Genomic DNA, 12,670 nt, shown 5'->3' with positions numbered 1-12,670 from the left:
AATGGCAGAGGCCACCCCACACCCACCTCAATGTGTCACCCCGTCCTTCCATCGGAAAGAGGCTCAGCCATGTGCACAGGAGAGGAGGGGCAGGAGCAGCAGGCACAGCGACCCCGAGGGCAGCAGGTGAATCAGGGAGCAGAGAGGGATTGCCCAAGAACCCCCACGTGCTCCGGAAAACTAGTTCTGTGAGGATGGGGCAGTGCGAGCAGGACTACGTCTGCAGGAGTTAAATACTGGGCAGGTGCAAGAAATTCAGATGGGGGTGAAATTGAGGCAGTCTCCTGACGTTTGAAGCAAAATACAGATAAAACATAGAGAAATGCAAAAGAATGAGAGTTAACCTGGGGTGATGGGGGCCACCTCCTCAGGAGTAGGAGCTGCAGAAGGAAAGAAGATGGAGGGAAATGAGGTCAAATAAACAACAGGTGGGAATGTCCTAGAGCTAGGGGGAAGAGAGTTGTACAGCTTGAAAGACTTTACAAATTATCAAGTACAAAGATGAAAAAAAAAACACTTTGCTAAAATTTCAGTACATCAGAACATAAAAGAAGGCCTTGGAAGATTCCAGAAGAGGACAGAGCTGCCCACAAGGAGTGAGGTCCATTTTTCCCTCAGACTTTTCCTCTACAGAGGTGGAGAAGCACTCAGAGTTCTGAGGGAAAATTATTTTATAGCAAAATTCTGTGAAATTATCAACCAGGTAGAGTACAAGATAAGACATCAATACACGGTGTAAGAGAACTCAGAAATAAAGCCACTTCAACACAGCAGCTTCAAAACAACCTCATGCACTGAGTAACAACAGTTCTGTTAATGGCGGATTGCACGTACGACGGTGGTGCTGCTAGAAAAAATGGAGTTCTTGATCTTTCTCTTGTTTTCTCAATCTCTTATGCCCTCCTTCTCCCTCTTTTTCCTTCTCTGCCCCTTCCCTCTGGTCTGTTGGGTTTCCCACAATAAACCCTTTACCTTAAAAAAAAACCAAAAAAAACGGAGCTGAAAACCTGTCGCCTACCCAAACATAGCCACCAGAATGCAGTGTGTGAATGTGATGTAACCATACCTACCGTGCTGCCAGACACATAAAGTATAGCACATACAATTATGTACAGTTTGTAGTCCTTGATAACGACGGCAAATGACTGGTTTATGGTGTAGTCTTATTTTATTGATTTGAGAGCTATCTCCCATCCACTGGTTTGCTCTCCAACAGCCAGGGCTGGGCCAGGCTGAAGCCAGGAGTGCAGAATTCAGTGTGCATCTCCCGTGTGGGTGGCAGGATCGCAAGTCTCTGAACCGTTACCTGCTGCCCCTGGAATGTGCATTAGCAGTAAGCTGGGATCGGAGTGGAGCCGGGACTCAAGCCAAGATACTCCTGTTTGGAATGTGGATGTCCCAAGTTGCATCTTTTTTTTAAAAAAAGATTTTATTTATTTATTTGACAGGTAGAGTTACAGACAGTGAGAGGGAGAAACAGAGAGAAAGGTCTTCCTTCCGTTGATTCACTCCCCAGTTGGCCACTAATCCAAAGCCAGGAGCCTGGAGCTTCTTCCTGGTCTCCCACACGGGTGCAAGGGTCCAAGGACTTAGACCATCTTCTACTGCTTTCCCAGGCCATAGCAGAGAGCTGGACTGGAAGAAGAGCAGCCAAGACTAGAACCGGCGCCCATATGGGATGCTGGTGCTGCAGGGAGAGGATTAACCTACTGTGCCACGGCACCGGCCCCCAAGTTGCATCTTAATTGCTATACCTAATGCCAGCCCCAAATTTTGTCATAATTCGAGAGTGGATGCCTACTTGTGAAATAGCATGCTGTGTTATGGTGCCAGGGGTAGCCTCGTGTGAATCGTGTTCACCACATCTCTGGACTGCATCCTTTTCTCTCGTGCTGCATCGATTTTGTGGTGTTTTGTTGACCAAGGCCCTAGGAGCAGTAGGCTACACCACGCACACACACACACATACACACACACTTCAGCTGTGCCCTAGGCAATCCCATCTAGGTTTGTGTAAGTACATACTAGGATATTCACACAAGAACAGTGCCTTTCTTGGAACACTTCATTAAGTGGTGCATAACTATACTTGAGACTATATCCGAACAGTCCAGGACGACAAACTGGGACTAAGCCCAAAGTGCTAAGAAAGCACATCCCAGGAAAACAAGGGAGCAACACGCAGAGGAAGGGGTCAACAGTGTGAGACCATTCACCACAAACTAAGGTCAGACAGCAGGAGGGTCAGAGGGCAGGGGTGAAGCCCTCACTGTACATGCACCTGCCTTCTCATCACCTCTATATAGCTCTGCCCGCGTGGTTCTCTCTAGAAGGAACCAGGGCATCTTGTCTTTAACCTACTTAAAAAGAAAACCGAACATAATTTCCTGCAGACAGACATCCTCAACCCACCTCCCAAGTGATCTTTCTCTCGTCATGCAGGTGGAGAAACACGTGAATGATGCAGTTTCTAAGGGGGCCACCATTGTGACAGGTGGGAAGCGGCACCACCTGGGGAGAAACTTCTTCGAGCCCACTCTGCTCAGCAGCGTTACCCAGGACATGCTCTGCTCCCGGGAAGAGACTTTCGGGCCCCTGGCACCAGTTATCAAGTAAGATCTCTCAGCCAGGAGGAGCCGGGCGAAAACGTAGGGAAGAAACAGGCAACTGGCCAGGAAGTCTTGTGCGGTCTTGAGGGGTGGGTGGGGAAGAGTGGGCAGGTCAGAGAGGCAGAGTCGTGCTGAGTTAACAGAAAAGCAGAGTTCAATTTAAGGTATTTTTTTAAATTTATGGCATTTTTAAAAATCACTTATTTAGATCACAGTGGACAGAGAGAGATCTTCCATCCACTGATTTACTCCCCCAATGGCCACAATGGTCAGGGCTGGGCCAATCCAAAGCCAGGAGCCAAGATCTTCTTCCTGGTCTCCCACGTGGGTGCAGAGGCCTAAGCACTTGGGCCATCTTTCAGCGCTTTCCTAGGCCATGGCAGAGAGCTGGATCATGAGTGGAACAGCCAGGTCTCAAACCAGCGTCCCTATGGGATGCCAGCACTGAAGGCGGTGGCTTAACCCGCTGCGCCACAGTGCAGGCCTCTGTTTTTTGCATCTTTGATCTCTCTGGTTGGTTTTTCCTGCTTTGCAGTTCTCCTTTCTTTTGTTGTGCATATTTGTCCCTTCCTTATATGTTTATTCTGTTGTACTGCAAAGGTACTTCAAACCGGTCAGGGAAAAGAGTTGATTTTGGTGCAAATTTTGAAATCACACGTGTGGGGTTTTCCAAAAGTTTGTGGCAGATGCGTATTATGAAAAGACGATACATGACTTTGAAATATTTTGCATCAAAATAAACTGTTAATTCTATTTTCCATAGACTTTTTAAAGGACCATCCTGTCTCTGCCTCCTCCAGCATAGGTCGTGCCGTTTGCTGTCTTCTTGGAGTCCTTGGGCGTCTTGTAATTTTCCTGTGATCTTGTCTCTGGCCCTTAAGTTGTTAGCAACCTTGGCCTAAAATATCTCAAGGGGGAGTTCAGACCTTAGATGGCACTGGGAAGGCATGGGGCTGAGCCTCAGAGAGGAAGCTTCCAGGATTAGAACCCAGTGCCGCTGCTCACTCACTCCCCCTGCCCAGGGAGCCTTCGCTCCTGGGTATTTTGCAGTAGAATGGGAAGAGGCTGCCAGTGGCCCTGCGGCCACCCGCATTTGCTCTGGGCAGTTCCTGTGCCAGTGGGGCCTTGGACACCAGTTGGGTCTCTCACTGCGCCACACTGGGCCTGCTGTTCTACTGTACCACAGCAACCTAGTGTGGGTCCAGGGACTCACGTCTGTGGGCAGGATTACCCAAAATTCCCAGGGGTGCCTGGAGAGCCCAGGCTCCTTGGGCCCCCTGGAGCCCAGCCCTCCCCATCTTAACACTATCGCATCCCCCTAGGATCCAGCCCCTTCTTGCTCTCAAGGGGTTGTTGCACTTTTGGTGTTGGTCGCCGATGGCGGTTTCTTCAAGCTGAGGCTCTCTGTGTGCTCTCTGGCATCCCTGGCCTTTGGAGCACAGGGCAGGCTGGAAGCTGGGGCTAGCTGTGCCACTATGTCCAGGATCACAAAGCCTTGTCATCACATACTGTGCCAGCCTCGTTACCTTCTTGCTAAGACCGTCTGTTTTTCCACCACTGAGAACGTGGACCATTAGAAGAACCTCAGTGTTGTTACAATAAAATTATTTGCCTGGAATGTCACTTGATCACATCCGCAGGGAGACTGTGGTCTCTTCCTGGGAGGCTCCCGTGTCAGGACTCAGGACCTGGAGGGGCACTGGGCAGACCCCGCCACTTCAGCCCCTGTGTCTTGCAAAATCAGCGCGACAGCTGCTCCCCCTGCTGGCAGATCTCTGAAGTTAGAATCAGGTGCTTGGAACCTTTTGCCCAAGTTCCAACTCTGGAACAGAAAAATACCACTCAAGTCTTGTTCCTGAAATAAACTGGTAGAGACAGTCCAGAGCTGTGGTGCTGTCTGCGTCCAAAAGGAGCTGCATCCAAGCACCTAGGTGGCGATAGAGGGTAGGAAGTGGGGGAGCCGCCGCCTCTGAGCAGCTGTCTTTCCACCACATTATGCTTGCTCTAAAGTAGCGTCAGTCTTAGTAGGTACCAAGAACGGTGATCCTTTAGTTCAGGGGATTGGTCTGGTATTCTCTTCCCGACTTGCCAGCCTTTTTTCCTATTTGCCATGTTGGTTTGCAAGTGCTCAGCCCTGCACCCCGAGTCCTTTCAGAAAGTGGTGCTGTGCCCTCGGGTCCCTTTGTGCAATTGACTCACCCCTTGCTGATATTTGGAAAACAAACCAGGGGAAAAGGAAGCTGGTTTTCTTTACTCCTCGCCTTAGAGATTTTGCTTATGACCTGTGTTGACTTTGGCAGGTTTGATACTGAAGAGGAGGCCATAGCCATCGCCAATGCCACTGACGTGGGGTTAGCAGGTGCGTGCCCGACCTCACTCAACAACACTCGTAATTACGTTCTTCAGCTCGGGCCAGACGCTGCCCTGGGTTCCCAGAAACACCAGCGGAGTGTGTTTTGCTGCTCTCCGAGTGGCAGAGGTGGTTTTGTGCAAGTGTGTGTCCTTTAGGCTCATCCCCTGTGACACACATTCTGGTTAGAGCTGGGCAGGGGTGCAGTGTGGGGAAGAGAGAGCACAGATTGTTCTCGGCGGAGGATCACAACCACCACCTCGGGCCCACGTTCTCAGAGGCTCAATGCCCAGAAATCCCAAGTGCTCTCTCTTCCATCGTGACTGATCCTGCAGCCTGATCAGTGGAGAGGAGGAAGCCCTGGAGCAAGGGCAGAGCGTGCCAGGGCCAACGGAGCTGTGGAGACAGCGAGTGCCAGGGAGGCCTCCCCCAGTGGCTGCCTTTCCTCCAGCTTGGTGATGGTCAAGGAGGCCACAGGACATGCCCTCTAGCCCTGGGAAAACCATGTATTAGCACCCAGAGAGTGAAATACTGCAGAAGATAGGAAGACATCCAAGATCAGCTATGGCTCTACAGAAGTCACCTTCTGGGTGTAAGGGAGATGTTGATTGTAAGAGGAAGGGCACGCGTGGCATGGGGTCCCTTACCCCATGTGGCGCGCTCCATGACAGTAAGGCTGGGGTGTGCACACGGCTTCCACAACACCAACTTGGGAGCTTCTTTCTTCCCTTCTCCATGGCCTGAGGAAGCCGCGCCCTGAACTGGGCGTGGGCGACTTTTTTTTTAAAGACTTACTTATTTAAGGGGCCAGCACTGTGGCATAGTACGCTAAGCCTCTGCCTGCAGCGCTGGCATCCCCTAAGGGCACTAGTTCATGTCCTGCCTGCTCCTCTTCCAATCCAGCTCTCTGTTTATGGCCTGGGAAAGCAGTGGAGGATGGCCCAATTACTTAGGCTCCTACATCCACATGGGAGACCCAGAAGTAACTACTGGTTCCTGGCTTCAAATTGGCCAAACTCCAGCCATTGTGGCTATTTGGGGAGTAAACCAGCAGATGGAAGACCTCTCTCACTCTGTCTCCTCTCTGTCTATACCTCTGCCTCTCAAATAAGTAAATAAAATTTTTTAAATTTATTTTAAAAAGATTTATTTATTTGAAAGGCAGAGTTACAGAGTGAGAGATCTTCCATCTGCTGGTTCACTCCCCAGATGACTGCAATGGCCAAGGCTGAGCCAGGCCAAAGCCAGGAGCTTCTTCTAGGTCTCCCATGTGGGTGACAGGGTCCCAAGCACTTGGGCCATCTTCCACTGCTTTCCCAGGCACATTAGCAAGGAGCTGGTTCAGAAGTGGAGCAGCCGGGACTCGAACTGGTACAGTGGGCAAGATTCTGACTTGGCAGAAGGGACTGGGGGTGGTCAGAGGAGAGTGAAGAGAATCTGGGCGACTTTGGAGAAGGTGGCTGGTGACTGAAGCACTAGAAGGTAAAGCTGAAAATACTGATCAAAACCACATTAGGGTTTGAATGCCCAGTATGGAATTTTGCTTCATTTTATAGACAGGAGCCATTGAAAGGCTTGGGCAGAAAAGTCGTGGGGAAGTCTGACCACAGCATGCAGGTGGATCAGAGAGCAGGAAGCAGAAGCCGGGGAGGCCATGTGACCATCCTGATGAGGGACAGTGAGTGCTGGCCAAGGATGACCTGGGCGTTCTCGAGATAAAGGTGTGGGCAGGACCAAGGACAGCAGCTTGCGTGGGCACCGGGAGGACTCCAGGCCCTGGGTGCCCAAGGAGTTGCCTGCGCATCCTCAGCTGTGGCCGCGAGGTCTTCATGCAACGCGTACCCTAGGCGCCCTCTTCTCCCCACACAGGTTATTTCTACTCTCAAGACCCAGCGCAGATCTGGAGGGTGGCTGAGCAGCTGGAGGTGGGCATGGTCGGCGTCAACGAAGGCCTCATTTCCTCCGTGGAGTGCCCTTTCGGGGGGGTGAAGCAGTCTGGCCTCGGCCGGGAGGGCTCCAAGTACGGCATTGACGAGTACCTGGAGGTCAAGTACGTGTGTCACGGGGGCTTGTAGGAGTCCTCGGTCCCCTGGAAAATAAAGAGGGAGGCTTGCCCGCACGAAGAGGGAGCTGCCACCTGTTTTGTGAAACCATAGATTCTCGGAATGATGACTTTTTAGAACCCATCCAGTCCCTATAATCTGAAGCAGATGCAGATCCTACCCCTGCCCTTTCCCAACAAGGGGTCGATGTGCGCAGCGTGCCCACGGCTGGGCTCTCCAGGATGGCCAGCACAGCGTTCCTAGAAGGATGCCCTGGGCCCGCAGCACCACCCTATCCATCTCTAGAGCGAGGGTTGGCTCCACACGTGGGCCCAGGGGCTTTGAGAGAGACCCCCCGGGCATGGCGGAGGGCTGGGGCTGGGGCACAGCCAGCTCGCCACTAAGGCTAGGCAGGGTGTATCCAGAGATGTCTCTGCGGGGGCTGTCAGGCTTTTGTCTAGCCACTTCTGAAATAGCACAGAGCTGCCGTGGGGAGCGAAGCGGTGCCTCGCCCGGTTTCTGGACCGCTCTTCCATTTGAAGTCTTCATCATCCTAAAGTGTCTGCTTTGGAGTTCGTTGAGGGCCTGAGCATAATCGTAGAGAGCAGAGGCTGGCAGAGGTAGCCTGGTAGTAAGGCAGGCGCCGGGGGACCCTGCCTGGCCCCTTCCCTGGGCAGCCTTGTCACTGTGGTCGTGCCACGCAGCACCTCCCACCCCATGTGGGCGGTGAGCATCCTCCGTAGGCCTTACTCAGCCCCCACGGCTGCTGGCAGCCTGGGAGAAGGCGCAAGAACTCTGCAAAAAGATGGAGATCCTGTGTCGGGACGGGAGCCATCGTTGCTATGAGCTGTGCCACCCAGATGCCCCGCACACGTCAGCAGGGGCATTGCCGCCGAGGGAAGCCAGGCCCACCTGCCTGCCAGCTGTATGTGGCCTGCTGTGCGCTGGGGGTGGAGCTGGCCCTTCACCTGTGCTCACCACAGTGGCCCCAAAAGGGAAACGGATTTCCATAATTGCCAGTCCACCCTGCGGAAGGGGCATGGAGCCTTGCATTTCAGGCAGCGTTAATCTAAAAACTATGGACAGTTCAGCATGCAAACAACACACAAGACACAAAAACCCCATGACCAGCGTTGGCTCTTAAAGAAAACCTCCAAGAAAGTCCGAGGCTCCTCCAGACATGTCCCCCATGCCCACGGGGATAGAGGCCGATCCTGGCCACAGGGGCACAGAGGAAGCTCCCTCCTCTTCCCCAGTCTCAGTGTGTAGACCCCACTCTCATTCTGTGGATGTGCCAGGTAGCGGGTGAAAGTAGTGCTGGCTACAATCACCCCCGAGCCCCACACAGCACTGAGCAGCCCTCTGTGAGCCACTGGGGAGCTGGCCGAGTAGCCGACAGCACCCAGGGGCACCTCCAGGCTGGCGCTGGCTTCCCTGGGGCCTGGCTTACACCAGCTATCACCAAGGTCAAGGGAGAGGGGAGCAGACACCTGCCTGCAGGTGACATCGCCCAGCACTGGCAGGGCTCCCATCCCTGCCATGATGACACTCAATTTCTACTCTACTGGTGTCATCCTTGGGTGGCTTTTAATCTAAGTATTTGAAATCTGGGTGTGTCCATTTTTTTTTTCTATTAAGAATACAGAATTTCAAGCATTAGTTTTTAAAGTCAGACAGCCATGCTATGCAGAAGATATTTTTCAAACATATTTTTTAACTTTGGAACAGAGTGCTTACTTCGGTGACCAATTTTAAGTTTTCCTGCATATTTTGTTTTCTAGATAAATTTAGGGCCAGAGGCTCAAGGCCATAGCCTTGATCAATTATGTAATTAAAATTTGGAAAGGAAACAGCTTATTGTTTAATAAAATGTTCCCCCGTTGGGGGAAGACAGAGAAGTGTTTTTAAGTTGAACTTTTTTGATTATTTTTCAATAAGGTAACCATTTGTGTTAGATGGGATTTACACACTCACACACACACACATGAAATGGAAAAGGATCATGAGACCATGGTTTGACAACGACATCACACACACACACACACTGACCTGCACCTGGTGTTGTCCAACATGATAGCTATGAGTTGTGCTATTTTCAAATGGTTAGAAAAAGATCAGGACAGCGCTTTATGCTACATGAGAATTCTATGAACTTCAGATTTCAGGGTCCATAAGTAAAACGTTATTGGAATGCAGCCACACCCTGGGTCACGCCAGCTGACCACCAAGGTCAAAGGCAGAAATCCAGCACGAGGGACACTGCCCTTGGGTGACTGTGAATCCAGGGACGTAGATTCGGGTGTGTCCATCTTCTCACATGACACTGCTTGGCAGAGTTGGACCATCCCAAGAGCAGAAGTGTGGCCTGCAAAGCCTAAAATGTTTACTGTTTGGCTCCTTAAAGACAAAGTTTGCCAGCCCCCGGTCTAGACCAGGAGAGAGCGAGCAACCTGTCCACGACTGCTGGGCAGTACTTTGTGTTCCTGAACACCTGTGTAGCAACATGGCTACCCCGGGGTCTCGGCAGGGACTCCTCATTAGTCACCACGCAACTCACATCAAATCATCCAAACAACAAGTCTGTGGGCCTTAAAGAAGCACTTTTCACACTGGGTCCCGGCGAGACAGGGCTTCTCATGGAGAGCTGATCTGCATCTGTTTCCCGACCATGTGAGTGTTTTTAAGTAGATTTTACGTGAAGTGCTATTTCTCTTCCTGTGTCTGCCTTCATGCTTAGGGTGAGACTCCGTGAAAACAAAGACGAGAAGCACAATGTAAATTATTGTCGGCCGATACTCTGAACCTGACATTGTGCCACGTGACTTTTCTCTCTGAACGCTGGATCCTAGTGTTTTACTTACCCAAGTGCGGCTATATTCAGTAGCATTTTACTTGAATAAAATAAATGCTGTGATTGTGTCATGCTATACTTTGGGGGATAACACTTGGCATAAGTGTAGCAGGAAACGTAGGAACACTTTGCTTTTTTAAGCATGTGCACATGACTTATTTTTCTAGTTTTTGACGGTCGTGTATATCAGTGTATCATCGGCAGATGGTTATGTGTCATTAATAAACAATTAACAGAATTTCCTATTCCTAGGTTAAGGTGTCTGGTTGTGTTGGTTTTTCTTGTCAGGCTGCCACGTGAGTTTTTATAGCATTGCAGTAGACCAATTCAGCTGTGTGTACCCACTGCTTCCCTCCCACAGGGCTGCTTATCAGTGAGCACCATGGGCTGGGAGCCAGAAAGTTCTGTGCCCCATGGTTCCCACTCAGCAGATGTTTGCTGAACTGAACCAAGAATTCTCTGGAACACAGCAGTGGCGCATAATTAAGGAATGTGCTCCAGCTGCCTCAAAGCCAGCAACCTCTCTTCCCCGCGCTCCCCTGGTGCCCATGACACGGGTTTCCCAAGGATTTTTTAAACACAGAGAAGTTTGAAGAAGCTTTTTGAAACCCTGATATGCAGATATAATCAATATGTACGAGAGCTCTTCAAACTGTTCATGGAAATTGCACATTAACTTTTCTTGGGTTATATTTCAGGGAGGAGAGGGAGGAGAGCGAGCCCAGAATTCAGTCCAGATCGCTCAGGTGGGTGGCAGGGACCCAACTACTAATGCCATCACCTGCTGCTCCCCAGGGTGTGCATTAGCAGGAAGCTGGGACTGGAAGCAGAGCCAGGGCTTGGACCGAGTTCTCTCATCTGGGACACGGGCATCCCCACTGTACCACAACACACGCACCACACATTAGCTTGCTTTCTTTGAGACTTATTTACTTGAGGGCCAGGACCCTTCAGCCTGGGCTGGCTGGGGGCAGCGGCTGCGGAAGCAGATCACACTCTGTGGGCAACCTTGAAATGAAAGTGACAGAGGAGCTCCTGTTCGAACTTTTCCACCAGGCTGGGCCAGTAATAAAGGTGAAAATTCCAAAAGATAAGGATGGTAAGCCAAAGCAGTTCGCATTTGTAAATTTCAAAATTGAGGTGTCTGTTCCTTATGCAATGAATCTACTTAATGGAATCAAACTTTTTGGAAGGCCCATCAAAATTCAATTTAGATCAGGAAGTAGTCATGCCTCACAGGATGTCAGTTTGTCATATCCGCAGCATCATGTTGGAAATTCAAGCCCTACCTCCACTTCTTCTAGCAGCAGATACGAAAGGACAGTGGATAATGTGGCTCCATCAGCACAGATGAACTTTCTCGTCTCCAGAAAATTATCAGAGACAAGCAGCAATGAACAGTGTTTTGAGACAGATGTCATATGGTGGGAAATTTGGTTCTCCACATGTGGATCAGTCAGGATTCTCACCATCAGTTCAGTCCCATAATCATGCTTGTATCCAGTTGTCAAGCTCCCAGTGGCGCCAGGACACCCCGTCGTCGCAGTGTAAAGGCAGGCAGAATTCTCACCCCTACCTGGCAGACAGACATTACAGCCGTGAGCAGCGGCACTCTGATCACGGGTCTGACCGCCACTACAGAGGCAGCCGCGATGATTTCTTCTATGAAGACAGGAACCATGATGGCTGGAGCCGTGACTATGATCACAGGAGCGACAGTAGTAGGGTGGAAAATGGCGTTCGTCTCGGCACTAACAGGTGTTAAAAGGACGATGTCTTACAGGGTCATTTTAGGCACTTTTGACTAAGTTGGTCTGGAAATATTTTGTTTAGAAGCTGTACAGAGCAGCTTTACAAGTTGCCACCTTTCTTTATAAGTTTTTTAAAGCTATAGCTACAATTTAATACAGAAAGGAAGATTGTGGTTCTACTTTTATTACATTAATAACCTTTCACCTCAGGGTTTTAAGCAAAGGAAAGTGCCACATCTCTTTAGACAGTTTAGGAAGGGTGGATTATATAGATTGTTTGAATTATAAAGCAAATATTTTAATTATCTGTTATCCTTTTGTATGGCAAGAAATTTCTTGTTAGTGAATCAGATTTTGGTGTGTATGATAGAAAATATGCAAACTGATAGTCTGAAATGGCTATCCGTATTTTGGTGATAAACTAGAAAACACAAAACAACAACAAAAAAGATTTATTTACTTGAAAGGCAGAGAGAGAGAAAAAGAATCTTCTATCCACTGGTGCACTCCCCACATGGCTGGAGCTATGCCGGCTCTGGGTTTCCCACGCAGGCGCAGGGGCCCAAACACTTGGGCCATCTTCTACTGTGTTCCCCGACCACAGCAGAGAGCTGGATCGGAAGTGGAGCAGCTGGGACTCGAACTATTGCCTATATGGGATGCCAGCACTGCAGGTGGCGGCTTTACCTACTATGCCACAGTGCCAGCTCCCCTCCCCCCACTAGCTTTCAATTCCATTTGTCCACAAACTTTGCGAGGTATGCTTGTATAATTTTAATAATTGTCTTGGCTCATTTTTTGTTGCCAATATCACAATACCACAGACCAGGAGGTTATAAAAGAAAGAGGTTCCTGTTGGCTCACGGTTCTGGCCCAAGGTGAAGAGGCTGAATCTCGCTGGCATCTCCGTGCAGCGCAGGATATCACAGGAGCTTGTGGGAGACACAGCCAAACCGGCTTTCACCACGCAGGTGCTTGGGTAGCTCATTAAGCCACCAATCCAATCGCCAGGGCAGAGGCCTGATCGTCTCCCCCACCCCTTAGTCTCAGAGAGGGATTAAATTTCA

The 12,670-nt window shown here is 50.2% G+C and overlaps 1 protein-coding gene and 1 pseudogene across 1 annotated transcript in view; both read left to right on the top strand.

Annotated features, from left to right (window-relative positions):
* ALDH5A1 (aldehyde dehydrogenase 5 family member A1) overlaps window positions 1-10,109 on the top strand; it is a 32,649-nt gene extending 22,540 nt beyond the window's left edge. Inside the window, exons 8-10 of the mRNA XM_062185256.1 lie at window positions 2,443-2,612; window positions 4,910-4,968; window positions 6,829-10,109. Of these exons, the coding sequence (XP_062041240.1) occupies window positions 2,443-2,612; window positions 4,910-4,968; window positions 6,829-7,034 (435 nt within the window). The 3' untranslated portion in view covers window positions 7,035-10,109. The remainder of the gene's footprint in view (window positions 1-2,442; window positions 2,613-4,909; window positions 4,969-6,828) is intronic.
* Window positions 7,807-11,607, top strand: LOC133756432 (RNA-binding protein 7-like; annotated as a pseudogene).
* Window positions 11,608-12,670: the final 1,063 nt, after the last annotated feature.

Source organism: Lepus europaeus, chromosome 3 (genome assembly GCF_033115175.1).
Source record: "Lepus europaeus isolate LE1 chromosome 3, mLepTim1.pri, whole genome shotgun sequence".
Classification (NCBI taxonomy): Eukaryota; Metazoa; Chordata; class Mammalia; order Lagomorpha; family Leporidae; genus Lepus; species Lepus europaeus.
Note: the sequence above shows the minus strand (reverse complement) of the source record. Positions and strands in the feature narration are given on the sequence as shown.